This window comes from Tursiops truncatus, chromosome 19, assembly GCF_011762595.2.
Source record: "Tursiops truncatus isolate mTurTru1 chromosome 19, mTurTru1.mat.Y, whole genome shotgun sequence".
Lineage (NCBI taxonomy): Eukaryota > Metazoa > Chordata > Mammalia > Artiodactyla > Delphinidae > Tursiops > Tursiops truncatus.
In genome coordinates, this window is record NC_047052.1 from 10,467,441 (window position 1) to 10,490,928 (window position 23,488).

General features: G+C 43.3%; 1 protein-coding gene across 1 annotated transcript in view; it reads left to right on the top strand.

Moving 5' to 3' along the window:
• ADAMTS18 (ADAM metallopeptidase with thrombospondin type 1 motif 18) overlaps positions 1-23,488 on the top strand; it is a 161,103-nt gene that overhangs the window by 52,428 nt on the left and 85,187 nt on the right. Inside the window, exon 3 of the mRNA XM_073796769.1 lies at positions 21,419-21,701. Coding sequence (XP_073652870.1) covers positions 21,419-21,701 — 283 coding nt within the window. The remainder of the gene's footprint in view (positions 1-21,418; positions 21,702-23,488) is intronic.

The window sequence follows — 23,488 nt, forward strand, 5'->3', positions numbered from 1 at the left end:
CACTCAAGATTAAAGACTAAGCTTAGATAGCCCTTCTTCTAAGAAGCCTTTCTAAGAATTTGTTGGGTGCCCCTCCAGCGGTCTCCCAAGCTCCTTGGGAGGATGGGGGCGGGGCAGAAGGAGACTGTCTTGGGATGTCTGTTTAGCTGCTGGTCTCCCTGGTCAGTATCAGAGCACCTGAGGCAGGGGCCGGAACTGTTTCGTTCCTAATCCCCAGGGCCTAGGTTAGCATCTAGCCCATTGTAAATACTCAATATTTGTTGAATGAATTCATCTGACAGTCACATGCCCTCAGGTGGGGAGTTTTCCAGACCCCAGCCTCCCCCGCCCCACACCCCATAAAAGTAACAAACAAAAGAAAACCCAACTCCTCATGTAGACTGGAATCCTATATACATTTCGTGGCGCTAGCTAATACAAGCTTTGGGATACTTTCGTTTTTATTTATTATTGAATCACATCCCGGGTTCTCCAGGTAATGACTACTTAGTTGGCTGCCGACAGCGTCATTAGTGGCTGCTACAAAAACATCGTTTGGACATTATTCATCCAATCAGTGAATACTTACACATGATCTGCCATGTGCCAGACGCTTTCTTTTATTGAAGTGTAGTTGCTGTACAATATTATATGTTACAGGTATGTAATATAGTGATTCGTAACTTTTAAAGGTTATACTCCATTTATAGTTATTGTAAAATATTGGCTATGTTCCCTGTGTTATACAGTATATCCTTGTAGCTTATTTTTTACCTAATAGTTTGTAGCTCTTACACCCCTACCCCTATCTTGCCCCTCCCTACTTCCCTCTCCCCACTGGTAACCACCAGTTTTTCTCTATATCTTTGAGTCTGCTTCTTGGTTATATTCACTAGTTTGTTGTATTTCTTAGATTCCCCACGTAAGTGATATCATACAGTATTTGTCTTTCTCTGTCTGACTTAGCATAATGTCCTCCAAGTCGATCCATGTTGCTGCAAATGGCAAAATTTCATTCTTTTTTATGGCCATGTAACAGTCCATGGTATATACGTACCACATCTTCTTGATCCATTCATCTGTTGATGGACGCTTAGGTTGCTTTCATACATCAGACACTAGTCTTGATGCTGCTAAGCTTAAGGATGAAAAATGGGTCAAGAACATACAAGGTCCCTCCTCTCTGCTACCCCACATGCTAGAAGGAAAGATAAACAGCCAGTCTATTGGGAAACATGATACTTTTAGGCAGTGAAGTAGCAACTGAAATAGGCCAGCCAAGCACTCACTGTGTGTCAGTCACTATTCTAATATTATATTAGAATATTAATATATTATTAATGCTAATGTTAATATTGATAATCTGTAATAATTATTAATGATTAATATCTTTGCCCAGAGCAAGTCTCTATCCTTCATTTGTCCTCAGGAGACTGAGGCACAAGGAGTCAAGCAGCTCAGCCTATGTCACAAGTCTTAGTAGTGGAGCCAGAACTGAAACCCAGACATTGGGTTCAGGTCTGTGGCACAACCACGACGCTGCCTGCAAGGAGGACATACGAGGGGTGTTTTAGATTAGATGGTCAGGAAGAACTTCCTGAGAAGGCGAATCCAGAGTTTCAGAGAGCGGGGCTTACAGCGTTCCTAGTGGGGAAAGCCCGGAATAGGTCTGGCAAGTTGAGAGAACAGCAGAAAGACCCAGCTGCTTTAATACTTCATTAGAGGGAAGCATGGGACATTGGCGGGGGCGGGCGGGTGTCGTGGTGAGAGAGAGAGTCAGAAAGAATGTAAGAGCAGGGCTTCCCTGGTGGTGCAGTGGTTGAGAATCCGCCTGCCAGTGCAGGAGACACGGGTTCGAGCCCTGGTCCGGGAAGATCGCACATGCCGCGGAGCAACTAAGCCCGTGCGCCACAACTACTGAGCCTGCGCTCTACAGCCTGCGAGCCACAACTAGTGAGCCTGCATGCCACAACTACTGAAGCCTGCGTGTCACAACTACTGAGCCTGCGCTCTTGAGCCCACGTGCCAAACTACTGAGCCTGCGCTCCTGAGCCTGTGAGCCACAACTAGTGAGCCCACATTCCACAACTACTGAAGCCTATGTGCCAAGCCTATGTGCCACAACTACTGAAGCCCACATGCCACAGCTACTGAAGCCCACACGTCTAGAGCCCATGCTCCACAACAAGAGAAGCCACCGCAATGAGAAGCCTGGGCAGCACAACGAAGAGTAGCGCCTGCTCAATGCAACTAGAGAAAGCCGGCGCGCAGCAACGAAGACCCAATGCAGCCAAAAATAAAACAAATAAGATAAATTTAAAAGAAAAGAATATAAGCGCAGGCGCCATCTTTCTCACTCAAGCTCTGTAGATGAGTCCACAGCACCCAACGGAAGGCAGCAGCTGTCAGGTAAAGAAAGAAGCCGCGGGAGAGCGAAGTTATAATTCTGCTCATAGTGTTGGTTGTTGACGGATCGATGTAAAGATGTTAGCTGTAATCTCAGTTCACGTTTTCTTAGCTATGGTTGCAGAATCAAATAAAACCTTTTTTGGCAGAAGTTAAAGAACTCAGCATCCTGCTACTGATTTTCTCAGTGTGATCATGGTAAACCACTGATACGCAGTCTGTAATCTCTGATTAAAGGAGAGATGTGACGGCAGGAGTAGCTCACTTTAAACTGCTTTACGTTAAAATAAAAGAATGGGTTGTGGAGGAAACTGCAGTGTGTGAAGTATCGGCAGCTGAGTTACGATAGAGCCGTCTCCGTGTGTACACTCTTAAACAGTGCCTTTGGAGATCGCTTCCGAGAACCTAGTTACCTGGTTTGTTTGTTTGTTTTAATTTTATTGAAGTGTAGTTGATTTACAATGTTGTGTTCATTTTTGCTGTACAGCAAAGTGACTCAGTTATGCATATATATACAGTCTTTTTCATATTCTTTTCCACTGGTTTATGTTGAATATAGTTTCCGTGCTGTACAGTAGGACCTTGTTTATCCATTCTATATATAATAACTTTGTAAACGGATCCATGGCCCATGACAGACTAATCTGTAACTACTAGCATTAGATGGAAGTGACCCAACATGTGGTAAGAAAACCTCTTCCTGTCTTCCTGCTACTCTGTGCTTGTAACAGGAAGGGAACTTGCATGGAGGTTGGATAAGTCCAGGAAATTTGTGAGAGTGTGAGGAAAAACTTGGAAATCACGGCGTACACTCAGGTAATCCCTCAGTTATATGTTAACGAGTTAACAAAATATGCGTTTGCCTTACATCCTGTGTCATTTATGTCTTTCTGAAGCTGAATGGGTATTCGCTTAATTGAAGGCAAACAGTCCTTTGCTATTTTTGCCCCCAGGCTCCCTCCTCCATCCCCAGCATCTGTTTAGAGTAGTAATTTGGATGCTTCGGAAGGCAAGTTTGGTTCACAGAGCAGAAATGTTTACCCAATTGCAGGCTTCTGTAGTTTGTTTCCTGCATGAAGGTACCGAGTATTTGCAAACTCACAGACCTCACAGGGTAAATAAACTAGGCTTCTCTTCCAGCCTTCTAAGAAAGCTGTGTTTATCTACCTGCCTCATGAATGTCTGTCACCAAGCAGTGTGCTTTCCAGGCGTTTCCTAATGTCATCCCAAGCAATACTAAAAATTAGAATTCTGTTATTGTCATTTTACGGATGAGGAAGCTCAGACTAAGGTAGGTCATGCGAGGTTGCAAAGATTTTATGTGTTGGGTGAGAACTTGAGTCTAAGTCCAGACTCAGAATCCCAGCTCTTCTTCTTTTTGCTCAGTATAGACTCAGGTATATTCCTCAGTTAGTAGGTTTATGTGTGACAAGTTTCGGGAGTTAGCCTTGTCCTAGGTGATCTGGCGGGGTGTGAAGGATAAAGAACTGCCTTGGAAAATAAGGCGTGACTCTTACACAAGCCATGCATCAAATGTAGGTTGAATTAGGGCAGAGGTCACAAAGGCAGATGTCTGCAAGAACCAGACTAGTAGTGTTGTGAGGGACACGGGACAGTGGGGAGTGGTGGGGACTGTGAAAAACTGGAAAGTATCCTATATCCTTGCGGGGCAGCCACTCCTTAGCAGTTGCCCAATAGTTGTACATACACATTAGAATTTCTGACTTCCTTGAATAATTGGATGAAATGACAATATTGGGTTCAAATTCCTACATGGGAGAAAACATTAACGCAGAGCTGAGGAGGAGTTATGTCAACAAGATGGTGGAGTGGAAGTTTCCAGTGCTTGTCTCCTCTTAGAACTTCCATCCATGAATGGAAATATCTTCACAAAAGTGAACCTAAATGAATTAAAGACCTAAAAATAAGACCAGAAACTGTAAAACTACTAGAGGAGAATACAGGTAAAATGCTTCTTGACATCGGTCTGGGCCATGAATTTTTGTATATGACCCCAAAAGCACAGGCAAAAACAGACAAGTGAAATTGCATCAAACTGAAAAGCTTCTGTACGGCCAAGGAAACAATGGAAAAAGTGAAGAGACAATTTACAGAATGAAAGAAAATATCTGTACCACGTACATCTGATAATTGGTTAATATGCAAAATATGTAAGCAACTCAACTCAATAGCAAGAAAACATATATCCTGATGAAAAAATGGGCAAAGGACCTGAATAGACATTTCTCAAAAGAAGACATACACGTGGCCAACAGGGCTATGGAAAAAAGACTCAACGTCACCCATCGAGGAAGAGCAACTCAAAACAACGAGGTATCACCTCACAGCTGTTAGGATGGATATTCTCAAAAAGACAAGAGATAACAAGTGTTGGAAAGCATGTGGAGGAAAAGAACACTGTTGCTGGGAATGTACTGTCACTAAAGAAAACAATATGGAATTTTTTTAAAAAACAGAGCTACCATATGATCCAGTAATTCCACTTCTGGGTATATATCTGAAGGGAATGAAACGAGGATCTCAAAGAGATGTCTACACTCCCGTGTTTACTGCAGCAGTATTCACAGTAGCCAAGATGTGGGATCAACTGAAGTGCCCATCAGTGGGTGAGTGGATAAAGAAAATACACACGCACACACGTGCGCATGCAATGGAATATCACTCCGCCGTAAAACGGAAGGAAATCCCCTGTCATTTGCAACCACATAGATAAACCTGGAGGACATTATGCTAAATGAAATAAGCCAGATACAGAAGGACAAACACCGTATGATGTCACTTATGTGTGGAATCTAAAAAAGTCACACTCATAGAATCAGAGAATAGAACGGTGGTTGCCAGGGACAGGAGGGGAAATGCAAAGATCTTGGTCAGAGGGTGCTCAGGCCAGATGAATAAGTTCCGGGGACCTAATGTACAGCATGGTGACTATAGTTAATAATACTGGATTGTAAACTTAACATTTGCTAAGAGAGTAAATCTTAAGTGTTCTCAGCACATACACAAAATGTATGGGAACTCTGTGACATGATGGGTATGTTAGCTAGCTTGATTTTGGTAATCATCTCACAGTGTATTTCTATATCAAAACATCGTGTTGTACATCTTAAAGATATACAATTTTTATTTGTCAATTACACCTCAGTAAAGCCGGGGGAAAAGAATCCTACTGAGGGCCAGGTTGGGCCTGGAGGCATCAGTTTGTAGTCTCTGTTCTAGAAGATTGGTTTTCAAACCCTAGGCATTCAGACTCTAGAAGGGCAGGGTTGGGTACACGTGTCTTCATCTCTAAGCTGGGTGTTCAGCTGGGTTGAAGATCAGACCTCAGGGCTCTAAAAGGGCTCTGCTATTAGGCGACACAATCAACGAATAACGTTCCTTGCTATGTGTGTACCACGCTCTCAAGCGAGTTTGCTATCCTGTGCGGAAATTGTATTTGGCATCACAGTTAAGTTACCTGCGTGTCATACCAACTGATAAAAAGAAAAGAACGTCAGATGTGGAAGGGCCCTTAAATCAACTCCAGTCTCTTCATTAAGTATACGAGAAACTAAACCATCTGCTGCTCATCAGTTGTGAGACGCTGGGTACCTCCTTTGTTCTCCCTTGATCCCATTTCCTTTCTCTGTAAAATCAGGGGGGTGAAATACACAATTGCTAACACCCCATAATCCCGTGATTATTTTCCTTGGTTTTACCTTAAGGCAGGGGGTGAGGAGGGAAAGGAGAAGATAAATAACTGAGGAAAATTGGGACCAGGCGTTTCCAATATGGTGTCTCTGGCTCTCACACCCCACCCCTGGGAAAACTTGGGAAGGCCAGTCAATCATCCAGCCTCTGTGTGGCCGCCCAATGGGATGCCACCACGTGGCGGACGTCATCACATCACTAACAGCTGGTTACCGGCATGGCTTCCAGCTCCAGCTGTCTTTTTAACAAATGAATGCTGTCAGTTCCAAGGGAGGTGGGGAAAGGTGGGGTGGAGAGTTTGACATAAACCATCACCACTACAGAAACAAGTAAAAACATGTGTCTTCCTGATGCTGTGCATCAGCAGACAGCCGCCTTGAGCATGGAGGAGATCACTTATTCCAAAAACGGTTGCTCCACTATCTCGTAAATACAGCAGACACTATTTGTACAGCTCCAGCTGAATCATAAGACCCACGTCAAGTCTTCGTTGTAGGAAAATCACTATTTTCAGCAAACATGTATTAAGCGCCAACTACATAAATACTCTACTCTCCAAACCCAGAAACCAAAGAAATTTGGATAGTGAGAATTTAAATAGCAAGTGATACCAATAATGTATTAATTATTTTCCGATACTGAGCAGTTAGAATTTTGATAACCAGGGATACTAACCTTATATGAAGTATTCATCTTAATTGACACTGAGAGTTTAGGTTTCAATACTTGAATACCTCTAGCTAGTAATATTTAGGCTCTTTTAAAAAAGAAACCTGAAGCCAAAGATGGTGCATAGTAAGAATTGACAAACTAGATGTCAGTTAATATATGCTCATTATGTAATTTTCTTTTCTTCTCTAAATTTTTGACATATTTCCCAATAATGCCAGGCAGAATACAAAGTGTCTAAACAGTTTATCTTTCACCGTTGACAGGAGGCAGAGAGTCCCAACAACTTGGGTCCAACCAGTTTTCTATTCCATAGATCGATTCTTAGGGCTTTTTCCTTCAAAACCTTCAGTTGTCCCTCACTGTACAAGAGTTGGAATATTATCCTCAAGAGGTGGTGTGCCCTGACTTTGCACTCCCACAGAATTTTGTGTATTCCCTCATTCATTGCAGGATGGTGGAGAAGCCTACACCAGAGATAGGCAAATCAGATGAATCTGGAAAAAGATACAGTATGTCTGATTAGTTGGTTATATGTTTGTCTCCTGTTGTAGAAGCATCCTTAAGTGCAGGCTTCGGTGTCTTTTTGTCTCCCTTCGTACCAAGCATGTTTCCTTGTTCCTAGCTCATTAATTAGTTCCACAAATATTTACAGAGCACCTACCATGTGCCAAACGCCGACCATATGAAAATGAGCAAGAGAGAGACAAGCCCTTTAGGGAGCTAACAGGAGTAACAGACAATAAACACATAAGCAAACAGCTACACGATGGACCGTCAAGTAGGGATAAAGGCTGTACAGAAAAATAAAGCTGATTGAGATGGAGAGTGACAAGGTCTGCCTTATTTTTATAGTATGGTTCAAAGAGGTCGCCTTTGGGCAGAAATCTAAATGAAGTATTTGGGAGAAGAACGTTCTAGACACACAAAACAGCAATCACTGAGTTCCTTGCATGGGTTGGCTGTCCTGTTAATGGAACAACCATGGAGCCAACGTACCTGGAGTTCAGTAAAAGAGGGTAGAAGGTGGATAGAAAGGCTACCGGGGACTGGGCTTCAAAGTGGTTTGAAATCCACATTTCTTGTTCTGGCGCTCATCTTGTGATAATACAGCATGAATGTGACCTGTTCAAAGTGATGCTTTAGAAAAGTAATTTTGGAGCAGAAGAGGGTGGGGACTGCCAACAGAGAGATGAGATAGGAGGTCACTTCTTTATTCTCTACCTGGGGTGATACAGGACTAAGCTGGAGTGAGAACGCAGAAGGACAGAGTTTGGAGCTCAGAGGTCCCTCGTACCTCGATGTTGTCAGCACTGTGAATCGTGTAGTTCTGCGTTCTGTAGGACACTGTTTGAAGAAGATGGTATAGTGAGGTTGGGAGCCCAGATTTAGATTCTGAAATTGACATTAAAAAAAGCAACTTGGATATTAGTTCTGAACATCTCCTCCCAGACATTTAGCACATCCCGTCCCCCGTCTTCCAGAGGTTGCTGACATGTGACAGACTGTTATTAGCAGACACAGCACCAAAGCCTCCAATGATCTGGGGGAAAGGCTGGCTGCATGGTCCCGTGTGAAGTTTGTGGCACATCTGGTTTCTCTTAAATCCAGACATGCTAGCTGTCTCTACTTGGTCACTCACAATGAACCAACAGCCGTTACAGCAGTCACGTGTTTTCCAAATGACATCCTTCCTTAAGCTCCCTTTGAAATGATCTGATTCTTGAGAGGGAGCTGGAGCAGAGGATCATGTGACACAAAGCTGTCAGATGGCTCCTACCTTAGTCTTTCCTAGATGAGAAAATCTTCATGACGGCACTGCTTGTAAGGGTCATGTAGCTTTGACATCTGTCTTTCGTGTTGATGGTCAGGGTATAGCTGGCTGTCTGAGGGGCTGGGAAGATATGCTTTCTCTTCCTTATTACTCTGTGTAGATCTCTCCCAAAGACGTACGAGTTGCCTATGACGTCCAGGGTGTGACATAGCTGTTGCAAAGCAGAAGAGCCCAGCACTGCTTGCAGAGTACTTGCAGTGCACTAGAAGAGAGCAAACCACAGCACTGCAGGGTGTAATTAGAGCTAGATCAGGCCTGTCCAGTGAGGCCACATTTGAAGGTTGAGCCAGTTTTCTCCAGATCCGTGGAGATGCTCTCTCAGTGAATACTGTTCAGCACCCTCTCTTTGGGGTGAAAATGGAGAGGAGAAGCCAAAAAGATGAGTCTCTGATTTTAGTGCCACTTGCCTCCAGCTTCCAGCCTCCATTTCTGGAAGGTCTGAGTTTGTGGCCATCTCTCTGTGTCCTTCAGGTCCCTCTGAAATGGAAGTAAAAAGTAATTGACAGGGAGTTAGGACCTAGGTTAAGCGTGCCTGGAAGTGTTTTGTTCTTAAGAGTCAGTTTGTGCAGCTACCCTACGCCCTGCAGGAAGTTATATCCTCTCTGGAATCTTTCTTTTCCTTTCTTATTTAGCTTTATTGAGGTACAATCGACAAATAGAAATGTAAGCATAAACTGAAAAAAAATTGCACAACCTATAAGTTGAGAATTATGTTTTATTTGGCGGACAAAACTGAGGACTTAAGCTGGGGACACAGCATCTCAGATCACTCTGAGAGATTGTCCCAAAGAGGTCAGAGAGGAGCCTGGATATATAGGAGTTTTTGCAACAAAGACCAGGTAGACGGAACATCAGAAGATGACTATTAATTAAAGAAAACCAGACATCGTGAGTTAAGGAATTTAGCGCTTTTCTATGTATGGGGAGATGCAAGAGTCTGGGCTCCTTGAAATCTTTCCTTTGATGTGCACCTCAGCTATCTGGGGCCAGCATCCTGTGCTTTTTCATCAAGTCTCCTCAGGGGGTATCACTGGGGGTGGCTACAGTGGCTGACTGCTTGATGGCGGGGGTCCTGTTTCCATCCTGAGTTTCCTCAGGGCTCACCATGGGGGCGGCTGTCATGTGATGGCTGGATGACTACAGCATCCTTTGTTTACTGACATGGCAGGCAACATTTTTCATTCACATAAGATATTTAAAACATGCAGTGTCATGACTTGTATATGCACTCAAAGGATTCCCTTCATTGAATTAATACATCCATCACTTCACATATTTACGTACGTGTGTGTGTGTGTGTGTGTGTGTGTGTGTGTGTGTGTGTGTGTGAACATCTAAGTTCTGCCCTCCTAGCAAATTTCAATGACAGTGTTTCTGGAACTTTTCTTGACTCCTAGCAGGATGTGTGTTTAAGAGTGAGGGAAGGCTGTGGACTCAGACAGCCGTGGAATATCGAGAGGTAAATAAAAGTACCCATCAAATAGAACTGCTCTAGGGGTGAGATGAGAGTTTGCAGGTACAATGCTTTGCACAGAGTCTGGTACGTAGGAAATCAGGAACTGTTCCTCCAGATGGAGCAGTATAGGAAGGTGGAGAGAGAGAGAAGGAGAGAGACTCCCCAACACCTACGGATCATGTTTAAACCACTTGGATTAATTTCTAAATGTTGAACCATAGATTGTGACTGCTTATACAAACTGAGTGCATTTTTGAGTATGTGTGCATTTAATTTTTTAGAAATTAATACTAAAATTTATACAGTTAGGCCAGGGTAAATATGTCAACCATTTTGATGTTAATTGTTTTAAAAAAAATAGTTTCTTAGACGTATTTGCCCTTCTGAGAATGGGCACACGGATGAGTTGGACAGAATTGTCATACACCTCTCATCCCCATGTTGAGTTGTGAACCACTGTATTCTGGTCTCGTGAGATTTGGACTGTGGAAGTCATTAAGTGTTTATTTCACTAGATTGTTAATTCGCCAAATAAAAAAGTTTCGTCAGCATGTTATGAATATCTCTTTAGAGCTGCTTGAATGGCATAATCTTTACCAGTAAAGATGGTTATGGTTGAAATGCTTTGAAGAAAGGGGCTGAGTCGATTCATCTTTGAGTCAGTAGCATAAACAATTGCATACGGTCAAAGCCGTCTTAGTTAGTATTATTTGGGAGCCAGATTTGGTTACTGTAAGTGAAAGAAAAGGATAATTTATTTTGAGCCTACTGGAGTATTTGAAGAAGTAGTCGATCCCGGGCTAGGAAAGAAAAAAGCCAGGCATTTCTAAGACCTCCTGCAGCAAGATTTTTGGACCTTTTTTCAAATCCATCATTATCAGTGTGATTCAGAAAGCCACGGGGACTGAGAGTACAGGGAGGCTCTACCTGCCTGGCTGAGGTCAGGGGTCACCTGGGTAAATCATCACTGCCCAGTGATGCAGCTGCGTGTACCACAGGCATAGCGCTCAGTGAGCATCTCTTGAATGGCTTGGAGTGATCTGCTCAGGTGTTCACTGGGAGGAGGTGGGCCCTTACCTGTCCCATCTGAACAAATGGCCAGCTTGTAACGTGAGAACGCTAGTCCACAGTTCTGGTGCGTTCTACCCTATACTCCAGAAAGTCTACTTTGCTTTTTTTTTTTCTCTCCCAGCAGCAACCATCCATCTAGTCTTTAAGGCTGATCAAAAGCATCCTTTTCTCCATGACATTGTCTCTTTTCAAGGAGGGCAGGTGGGTAAGAGGTTGGGTTTTCAGAAGGGACTAAGCATAGACTTAATTTAACTAAAGAACATTGTGGAGGAGAAGTTGATGGGCACAAAAAGGATCTGTAGAGGAGCAGTCCGTGATTTCATCGCCCATCTCTCTTTCCCATCCCCATCAAAACCAGCCACCAAGTCGAAACCAAAACCTAGAATTCCAGCAATTCTCCAAGGTAGAAAAATTCATGATTTCACCTCTGTCTTTAAATACCTTCAGTTGTGTTTGCAAGAATTTCATTAATATGTCTCTTTTCAGGTCTTAAAGCCTTGTTCAGTCCTTTCACTGTTTTTCTCAATAACAGAACACTGATGCCACTTCCCAGAATTTCAGGTCCAGTTGAAGGGGAGAATTTTAATACACACTGTTAGAACAAGGCCCGGCTTCTCTGCTCTGTTCCCTCAAATAATCAAATATAATAATTATAACAACAATAAACACATTTTGAATGTTTTCTTGCCAAGAGCTGTTCTTAGCACTTTAAAAGTATGAACTCACTTAATTCTCTAAAAACCCGTTAAGGGAAGTGCTATTATTATTGTCCTTTTACAAGTCAGGGACTTGGAAAATGAGAGGTTTGTTCTTGAGAGGTATGTAAACTTCCTCAGGAGATAAGAGAAAAGCTGAAAGGGGCACTTAACCATCACAGGACTGAAAACACCTTGTGGCTCTTATTAGCATCGTACCCCCTCCTCTCTCACCAGGCTGTGAGGAATTTGGGGATATTGATGGTATCCGATTAAATTTTTATGGACTGGGCTTTTACCGTTTTTTGAAGAAAGATCACCATGTATATGACTCTGGAAAACATAAATTCCCTTCTAAATCGTATTTGTAGTGTGAGTCCCATTGATGTTCATATTAACATCAATGAATGGATGAGAAATGCTAGATTTTTGTTGACATACATATTTTTGGTTTTTTTCTCCCAGCATATGAGATTTTTTTCCCCCTTTGACAGGAATAGGGAATCCTGAACACACATTCCACGTGTAAGGGCCTGTTGTCCGTTAATCCAGCTCTGCATGTGTAGATGCTTATGGCAAAAATATTCGATTTCAGTTTCTTAGAATTACATACTTTATAGAGAACTGAGGGTGTTATCAGGGTCCACATGCTCTTGGCAAAATTTTATCAGATTTTGTCTCTTCTCTGATCATGGGACTGGAAATGGTTCCACGTGTTTTTCACCTGGAACCTGTTTTGTTTGTTTGTTTTTTAATATACTCTCAAGTCCCTAATTTTCTGTTTAACAGTCATTATGGCTCTATTTTTTATGTTAGCATTTACTGAGCAATACACAGCTAAGCACAGTACCTGATAAGTATTCATTTATTTAACCAATGAGAAACCCCCAAGGTCGGGATACATTTATTCCCATTTCACAGATGGGAAAAAGAAGGGGGATAAAAGCGCACAGAAGTTCAGAATGCTTAAGCCCAGCTACCAAGCGGCAGAGCTTAAATTTTACCTCTAAACTCTTTCATTTTTATACTGAGTGCTTCCCTTAATGCATTGTCCTTGTACCGTTCCATTTTACCTTGATAGTATTTGTTACTTCTTCGCGAAATCCTAAAATATTCCATTGCCGATGGTTTTCCTCAGTTGAAGTCTTTCTCGGACTTTTCCTTACTTCCTGGTCTTTCATTTCTCTGATGCTTTCTTTTTCTCCTTCCCGAACCCCTGGACGGTGGAATTTTGTTTCATACTGATGACATTTCTTAAGCTTTTCGCTTATTCTGAACTGAGATTTCTCCTTTGGAGTGTCCTCATATATGTTGGACAACAAATTAATTATTATTTAGACAAAAGAGTGGTTTTTTTTTTTTTTTTTGTAAGAATGTGATGTCTTCACCTCTCCCGTCCCACTGGGAGTTAAAGTAGTTGTTTATTTTTTTCCTGCCAGTTTTATTGAGATATAATTGGCATACAGAACTGCATAAGTTTAAAATGTAAACCATAATAGTTCGACTTAATACGTCATGAAATGATTACCACAGTAAGTTTAGTGAACATCTATCATCTCATATAGATACAAAATTAAAGAAATAGAAAAAGATTTTTCCTTTGTGATGAGAACTCTTCAGATTTACTCTCAACAATTTTCATAGATAACATACAGCAGTGTTAATTATATTTATATGTTGTACATTACATCCCTGGTACCTATTTATCTTATAACTGGAAGTTTGTACCTTTTGACTGCCTTAATCCAATTCTTCCTCCCCCCAACCCCTTGCCTCTGTTAACCACTCATTGGATCTCTTTCTTTATGAATTTGTTTTTGAAGTAAAACTGACCTACAACACTATGTTAGTTCCTGGTGCACAACAGTGATTCAGTATTTCTATACATTTCAAAATGATCAGCACAATAAGACTAGTTATCATCCCTCACCATACAAAGATATTACATAATTATTGACTATATATTCCCCAGACTGTACTTTTCATACCCACAACTCATTTATTTAGTAACTGGAAGTCTGTGCCTCTTAATAGCCCTCACATATTTCTCTCCCCCTCCGCTTGGCAACCACGTGTCCTCTGTATTTGTGACTCTGTTTCTGTTGTATTATGTTTGTTCATTTGTTTTTCAGATTTCACATGTAAGTGAGACCATACGGTGTTTGTCTTTCTCTATCTGACTTATCCCACTTAGCATAGTACCCTCTAGGTCCATCCATGTTGTCGTAAAAGAAAGTGATGTCTTCAATGAAGTCACAGTATTTTTATGTTGCTGTAGCTGGAGAGACGTTAAAAATTTTTTAAGTGAAAAATAATTTGATTATTGATAACCGCAAGTATATGTCTTTGCCGTTACTTCTCCAGCCAGCCTCATGGGGGCTACTTTGTTGTTCTGTCAGTTAGTCCTTACTAAAAATAGAAATAGATTAATGATACTGCCTGTGGAGTTCTTTTTCAATTATTATTTCATTTGAAGTTCCGCTTCATTTTTAACAAACCTCATTAACCCATTAAGTCTTTGGTTTTTGATTATTTAATGTGTGTAAATGTTGGGATACAAGTCACGTAACACACAGACCCTGCTTTCAGGGAGCTTGTCTTGTCCTAATTTTCATTGATCTTTAAGGCTGTTCACTCCGAACTTTTTTTTTTTTTTTTTTTTTGGCGGTACGCGGGCCTCTCACTGTTGTGGCCTCTCCCGTTGCGGAACACAGGCTCCGGGACGCGCAGGCTCAGCGACCACGGCTCATGGGCCTAGCCGCTCAGCGGCATGTGGGATCTTCCCGGACCGGGGCACGAACCCGTGTCGCCTGCATCAGCAGGCAGACTCTCAACCACTGCGCCACCAGGGAAGCCCAACTCCGAACTTTTGGAAAAAAATTGTGCCTTCATACCAGCATTTAATTCATCAACTGTTTCTAGAATCTGCAGTCTCCATTTTTCTGTTAAATCTAAAGCCTTTGATAGAGTTCAAATATGACCTATAGGGAGGGAGTTTTAAATGGAAATTGAGGGAAATTTCTTGAAGTCTGTTTTGTACCTGACATGAGTCCTTTGAGAAAAATTTAGGCCATTGAAATCTAAAATAGGAAACAACTGCTAACAAATAAGACATATTCTCTTACAGTATCTCCTTTTTAAAAGCATAAAATGGAAAAAATCTGATCTGAATATATTATTGACTCTTGGTCATTATCCATTGAATTTTTAAACTTAGCAGCTGAACTACAGGACTGAATTTCTAGGTCTTCAAACTGGAAGAGATTGAACTATATTGATTGGAAGAGGTTGAACCATATTGATTGGAAGGGATTGAACCATATTGATGGAAAAGGTTGAACACGTGGGAACAATATTCGGTCCAGAAGGGGAGCTGGGAGCAGCTCTCAGCTTATTGCACCCACATCTCCATGGACCTGGGGCCTTTCCTGTCCTTCTAGCCTAGGGGATGCCTAAGGGTGTCCTCACGCTGCAGCCTCTGCTGAGCGGACCTCTAGGTCTCCACCAGCCTCCTCTGCCTGGCCAGCTTCTCCTGTCCTCAGTTCTGAGCTGTCCACCTCATAGTTCTTTCTAGGTTCCCCCTGCATGAACCAAGAGAGGGCTTCTGGTCTCTGTGAAAATACCTGTCCTCAAAAAAACTTTCGAAAACAGGGCTTCCCTGGTGGCGCAGTGGTTGACAGTCCGCCTGTCGATGCAGGGGACGCGGGTTCGTGCCCGGTCTGGGAAGATCCCACATGCCGCAGAGCGGCTGGGCCCGTGAGCCATGGCCGCTGAGCCTGCGCGTCCGGAGCCTGTGCTCCACAGTGGGAGAAGCCATAACAGTGAGAGGCCCGCGTATCACCAAAAAAAAAAAAAAAAATTCCAAAAACAAACTTATGGTTACCGAAGGGGAAAGGGAGTGGGGGAGGGATAAATTAGGAGTTTTGGATTAGCAGATACACACACTATATATAAAATAGATAAACAACAAGGTCCTACTATATAGCCCAGGGAACTATATTTAATCTGCTATAATAAACCATAATAGAAAAGAACATGGTAAGAATATGTATGTACATATATATGAGTGTGAGTGTGTGTATGTATAACTGAATCACTTTGCTGTATACCTGAAGCACTGTAAGTCAACTATATTTCAATTAAAAATTTCTTTTTCCTAAAAACCTTCCAAAATCAGTCTCCCCTCTCCCCTCACTCTTTCTGTTATTTTCTCTCGTAGAACCCTGCTTGTTTTCCTTCATACTTGACACAAAGGAATATTTCCTACCCAGTTGTGATCATTACTTGTTTCATCCCTGCTTCTCCCATTTAGTTGGAAGCCCATGGGACCACAGATCCATCTTCCAAGCCACGTTTTGTCAGAATGTCACCTGTGTTCAGTCACTCAAAACGCTTCATACACTCTACAGTTAAACAGATGGTTCCTTTTAGAGGTACTGGGTTTATATTTTTAAACTATAAAATGTATTTTTGGTTAGACTCCACTGTTTTCCATCAAACCAAACCCCCCAAAAGAAGATTTTTCTTCCTTAATATCGAGCCCTGTAAAATGCTGGTTTTGCTGTAAAGAACTTTTCTGAAGCTTTGTCCTTGTTGCCCTAAACTGTAATACAAAGGGTTGTTTGGGCCCCATGTGTTGTCCCAATATAAGATGCCCATTTTTTTTTTATTGCTTTCTTGATGCAGAAGTTGTCACTCTGCATTTGAGTTGCCTGCGGTTCTCCAGAAATAACGAGAGAAGGAAAGCTTCTAAACCGGTTAGTCCAGTTAAGGCAGTTGAGTGGCTTAAGCCGTTGATATGAGTTTAACCAAGTTAGGAAGTTAGCAAGGCTGCAGCGCTTTCATGGATAATTCCCTTTTTTTTTTTTTTTCCCCTTTAACTGTTCACTCTGTCTGCTGGGGATTGTAAATGGGGTCTTTTGTCTTCCCGCAGCTTGGCGAGGTGAGGGCACTGGGAGGCCGGGCTTAGACGTGAGGGCCCTGCTCAGGGCAAGGGGGCCTGAATCCTACCTGGGCTCCCAGCAGAGAGTCGCTCACAGGGTGGCTGTGAAGTTTAACTAAGGTATTACAGGGAGGGCTCCTGCCTTCACACTGCTACCCCAAAACTGGATTCGCCTCTTGGTGGGTATCCAGCCAGTAGACACAACCAAGCGAAGGGGGTATTACTACTTGCAGCAAGTGAGGAGAACACTGGAGAAGATGCTGCTTCCGAAAGCACCATCTCCCTGAACAGCACAATTGGGGAAGTTTGAAGCTCAGGGTACGTGCGTATTCATGAAGGGGCTTGAGCAGAGAAGGACTCAGCACAGAATTGGGGGCCAGGGTCGACAGAGTGCAAGCTTTCGTTGATTGAAGTCGGGAGGGTCAACGTCATCATTCCATCCTCCACCTGAGTTGGGGTCTTAGTTCCTGCAGAACTCAAAGACAAAAATTACGTATATCCCTTGAGGAGGAACTAGGACCCTGCTTTATCACTGCACTGTTACTTGACTGCCTTTCCTCTGTTCCTGCATTCCTTTGTTCCCTTAAGATCAGTGGCTACTGAAACCTGTTCAAGGGCAAGCATGGTGGCCAGGCTGAGATCACAAAATGGCTTAGGCCAAAATGGCTTCTCTCGTGTCAAGAAAGCCATGCCTGCTTCTCTTTCTCCAGGGACCCCATAACCGATCTGCTTACAAACTCTGTAATATAGAAAGAGTTCAAGGTTTTTATGAACTTGAACATGTCACTTCCCAGTTCTGGTTTCCCTGCCTGGAAAGGGAGGAGAGTGCTGGCATGCCCGCCCTCAGCATCCCCTCCACTCTGAGATTCTTCAGTTCTCTTATTCCACAAATGTATGTAGGATGATAGCCAATTATTTATTGGTTGGTGATGTGTGGCATACACCAGGGATGCCAGTGTACAACTGGACGTTTAAGCTGGACATCAGACGTGGTGGGAAGTTTGCATTTTCGTTGTTTCCTTCATTGAAGTAGGACACACAGCAAATAAACTGTGGCCTGAAATATGGGAAGTGGAGAGGGTAGTTTTCAGCAGCATCCTGAGTCCTGTCTCTCTGGGAAGACAGTATTGAATCTAAGACGAAGCATGCATCAGAAGGCCAAGCAAGTGAGTCTGTGGAGGAAGAAGTTGGCAGAGGAATGGAAAAGGGTGTGTGAACTCGGTTAAGAGTGTGTAGGCAAGGAATAAAGACGCAGACGTAGAGAATGGACTTGAGGACACGGGGAGGGGGAAGGGTAAGCTGGGACGAAGTGAGAGAGTGGCATGGACATATATACACGACCAAATGTAAAATATCTAGCTAGTGGGAAGCAGCCGCATAGCACGGGGAGATCAGCTCAGTGCTTTGTGACCACCTAGAGGGGTGGGATAGGGAGGGTGGGAGGAAGACGCAAGAAGGAGGAGATATGAGGATATATGCATATGTCTAGCTAATTCACTTCGTTAAACGGCAGAAACTAACGTGCCATTGTAAAGCAATTAATACTCCAATAAAGATGCTAAGGGAAAAAAAAAAAGAGTGTGTAGGCAAGGAAAGGAATTTTCTCTTTACCCTTTTAGGTTCTTGGCTAAGACCACGCCCCAAACTGTAATAAAGGAGAGATTAACAGGAGAAAACAAATAGACATTTAGTAACAAGGATACCTCCTGTGTGCAGGGAGATGCCTAGGCAAGCTGAGTAACTCCCCCCAAAGGCCGAAGCCATCCCCGCACCCTTAAATACCACCTCTAGCTGTGGGAGCCTATCAGGCAAAGCCCAGTAAACAAGGGTATGGCTGTTACGCAGACACAGGTTTAAGGCAGAAACTTCTCAGTTGATAAGAATTTCTAGAGATTTAGTCAACCTCTCCTTCCTGGTAAAAGAGGGAGGCCCCCGACACATGGACTTTTCCCTTATAAAAGTAAATGCTCTGGGGCTTCCCCGGTGGCGCAGTGATTAAGAATCCGTCTGCCAATGCAGGGGACACGGGTTTGATCCCTGGTCCGGGAAGATCACACGTGCCGCGGAGCAGCTAAGCCCGTGCGCCACAGCTACTGAGCCTGTGTGCCACAACTACTGAAGCCTGTGCACCTAGAGACCGTGCTCCGCAACAAGAGAAACCACCACAGTGAGAAGCCCGCGCACAGCAACCAAGAGCAGCGCCTGCTCCCCGCAACTAGAGGAAGCCTGCGCGCAGCAACAAAGACCCAACACAGCCAAAAGAAAAAGTCAAAGACGTGTCCTCTTCAGGATGGTATGAAGGAGAGGGGACAGGCACAGCTGCCAGCCTCCAGAGTAAGCAGATGGTGGAGAGATTCGTGGGCCAGGAAAAGGGATTCGGATTTGAGATGAATACCAGGGCGCATGAAGTGAGTTGATTCATGTTGGCCGAGGACACTGGCCAATGTCAGGAGACCATGTTGGAGAAGATGGGGGATTTGGAAGATTCAATGGCAAGTGTGCAAATGAAGGATGAAAGTATCTGCCAGCCTGGCACTGGGCTGGTGGCGGGGGACGGGCTGCTCTGAGGTACAGCCTAAGGTACGGTGGGTGGGCAGGATTTCTGGGATCGTGAGATTTCACTTCTTTAAATTTTGTTGCCAGTTGATTCTCCCATCATCTCTATGATGGCAGGAATGTGAACTGCTTCATGACTTTGTGCCTCTTTGTGCCGGTGCCTAGAACAGGGCTGTGAATTAGATGCTCAGTGTGTTTTCTGAACGCAGGAAAGCATCAGGCTGGTGCTGCCGACCATAAGACGGTCTTTGTTGTTTTGTTTGTTTTGTTTTGGCTTGGTTTTGTGTGTGTGTGTGGGGGGGGGGGTTGGCCACGCCACGAGGCATGCAGGGTCTTAGTTCCCTGACCAGGGATCGAACCCGCGACTCCTGCAGTGGAAGCGCGACGTCTTAACTACTGGACCGCCAGGGAAGTCCTCGTAAGACAGTCTTTAAGAAGGCAGCCGACTTCTGACGTGGAAGGAAAATCAGGACCACATCACACATTCTGGGACTCCTATAAGGAGTGAGAAACTGAATCATGACAGAGGGTTAAAATAAGGTCTGGGGACAGCCCCTCTGATGCCACCCGTCCACCCCACACACGCCTCTGTGTTCCCTTGGTAACCTGCCCTCACCCTGACACCCCCTTACGTCCTTGAATATTTACGTGTCTGGCTCCCCAGTAAACTGCATGCTGTGTGTGCGTATGTCCTGCACAGCTATGTGCTCGCAGTTACCTGAATGCCTGGCACCTCGCTGGCGCTCAGTGAATGTGGGTTGATTCACTCACTCATTATTGTCAGTCATCCAAACTGCTGGGATTGAGAGTGTTTAAAGGGCTTCTGCAATGGTTATTTTATCTCCCCTTGAAAGGTGGTCAGGGCAGGAAGAATTCTCCCCATTTTGCACATGAAGAAGGTGGGACCTGAAGCACTGGGTCACAAACTCTGTACTTTGGTGTCATCCTTGGAGCAGTTAAAAAAATTTGTGATACATGAGTCACAAGAGATTTGGTTTTTGATGGTATGGGATTTTGTCTGGGAGTGAGTGACTGTGTGTGTGTGTGTGTGTGTGTGTGTGTGTGTGTGTGTGTGTGTGTGTGTGTGTGTGTGTGTGTGTGTGTGTGTGTGTGTGTATTTAGATCTGCAGGCGTTTCCTATGTTCAGCAAAGTTTAAGAATTGCTGGCCTGTGTCAGTGCTTTGCAAACGTTAACAGGCAGATAAATCACCCGGGATCTACGTACAACGTAGATTCTGAGTCCGCAGGTCTGGGGAGAGACCTAAGAGTCTACATTTCTAACCAGACCCCCGGGTGAGGCTGGAGCTGCCGGTCCACAGACTACACTTTCCATAGCAGCGCCTGGAGATCAGGGAAATTCTAAGCCAAATGCAGAGAAGAGAGAGCACGAAGCGTGCTGGGGACAAGGCAGGGGTGTGCTGTGGCCAAAATATCAGGTACAAAGGTAGACGTATTGTGCCATGAGCCTGAAAGTGACGTTGTGATTGGATGGGCTCGCCCCAGTTCCCTCTTTCCTCTCAGTTTAGCAGATATGTCTCTTCGTGATGGTGCAACCCATTGGATTCCCCAGACCTCTACTTGGAGATAAGCGATAATCTCTCACTTTGCAATCCTTGCTACTTTTGTCGAGCGCTTATGAAATCAAGATGGAATGTCTTTGTTTTCACTGTCTACACTATAAGCTCTTTCAGGGTGGGGCTGTTTTTCAGCTCATCACTCTGTCCTGTGTTTACCGCAGTGTCTGCCATGTCCTAGATGTGGAGACTCCCAGGATGTGACATGGCTTAGCCCTTGAGTCCCAAACATCAAGCCTGGCAGCCTGGAATAGTAGTTAACAGTTCTGCTCCAGTAGGTGGAGAATTCTGGGTGCCAGTACTAGCTTTCCTACTTACTGTCTTAGCCTAAGTTTTCTCATCTGTAAAATGGGGGCAATAACAGTTGCCACTGTTCATGGTGCAAATAAAACGACATGATACACGCCAAGCATTTAGCGCAGTGCCTGCATACGGGAAGAAGCCGATAGACAGTTGCTGAAAATCAACACATCAAAAAAGGGATGCGCGGTATCCTTAATGTTTTCTTTGTGTCTGGCTTTTTAGTCAGGTCTCATAAGGACACGAAGAAATGAATTCCTCATCTCGCCATTACCTCAGCTCCTGGCCCAGGAACACAACTACAGCTCCCCTGCAGGCCACCATCCTCACGTGCTATACAAAAGGACGGCGGAGGAGAAGGTCCAGCGTTGCCATGGCTACCTGAGCTCCAGCGGGAACTCTGCTGCTCACCCCCCAAGTCGCACTCCCCACACATCTTGGAGTCCAGAAAGAAAACATCACCACGGAAGGTTGCAAAAGCAGCATTTTTGTGGACGACGCAAGAAATGTATGTAAGGAAACTTTTTCTTGTTCTGTTCCTCTCTGGGCCCTCGACAGGTTTTCCCAAGTGCCACTGGGTGTGCTGACTTTGCAGGTTAAAATTGGGCTGCACTAAGCCCCCACTGAAATTAATCTTGGAGATGAACCATAAATCATCCCTGTCAGACAAAAACTGGGTGATCATTTTTTTCTAAGTTAAACTAGAAAGATTTATTTTCCTCTTTTAACATCTTTTACTTTTTAGTCGAAGGTCCCAATATTATTCTAATTTCTGTACCCGTGAGAAAAGGACCCAGTCTTCCAAATGATGAAAGAAATCAGAGGTGAATTCCCAGGTGTGGTTGGGTGTTCCTTTTGAGGATTTGAGGGAAAGACTTCCCAGTTAACAAGAATGCTGGCACCTGATTGGAGGTGGCGATGAAACATAAGGACCCTTGGACTTGGTTTGTGACCCGGGCCCAACCGTCTGCATTTTTCAGACCAGCAGTGTCCAATAGAAGTATAACACCTGCCCCAAATGTAATTTTACATTTTTTAAATCCCACATTAAAAAATGTTTAAGTGGGTAAATTAATATTAATAATATATTTAACACAGTATATACAAAATATCTCAACATGTCATCAATATAATCAATGAAAACAAATTAAAATGAAGTATTTTATATTCTTTTTTCATATTAAGTTTTGGAAATCTATTTATTTAACACTTCGAGAACAATTTCAAATCAGACAATAAATTCTCACTAGAAATACTTCATCTGTATCTCGATTTCATAAAATTTCAAGTTCAAGTTTAAAAGTAGACTTACATAGTCAGACTGTTCCATATATGCTTAAGGTTTTCAACAGCTGAAACAAATATTACTTTTTAAGTGTAAAGCAAAATGAATAAAAATTCAATAAAATTAAAAATTTGGTTCCTTCAGTGGTGCCAGCCCCATTTCAAAGTCTCAGGAGCCGTAAGCAGCACATGACTAGCCAGTTGGACAGAGCGGCCAGGTGATGTCCACAGAGAAGAGGAAGTGGTATCCCTGCCGTGCTGATCAGGAGGAAAATGCAAGACTCTTTCTACCATTTTAATTGGTTTTGGGGATTTGGGTGTAACTGAAACATCCTTTTTAAAGAACATCTATTTGGCATGAATTTATACTAGTAGTGGCGTTAATTAACGATAGTAATGATATTTATAGTGGCAGTGATATGTATTTGATATGAGATATAAAAGCTAATCTTTAGAGCAACCTTATGGTTGGATATTATACTCTTTTCATTGATGAGGAAACAAACTCACAGTCATTTATCAAAATGGCGTACTTGAGGTTTTAAATCTAACTCTCAATGATTTGATGTTTTAATTTCTCTCTGGGGAGCGTTGACTTCACTATAATGACTATACCAGTTGTTAAAGTGTTAAAATATATCTATATTAGTAGTACATACTGTCCTGAGCTTTTCAAATGCGTTTTCCTTCCCAGCAACCCTTCGAACTGTCACAGCCCATTAACTAAAGGGGTCGTGCTTAATCCAACGGGTACTTCCGGGTCTCTGCTCAGAGACTGTGGCCAGTATCCATGCCTGTACCTTATCTGTTACAAAGTATTAATTTTAAATATCACTTCTGACTGTGCTGTCTCCCCAGCAGCTAAATTAATATCCGGTCAAAGAGCCCTTATTGACCACTTATTTTGTGCTACATTAAAGTTTGTGTTGATGAAACAAGAACATGGGCAGTGTTCTACAGGATACATATGTCTAAATTTTATTTAGAAAATAATATACAAAGTGTGATAAT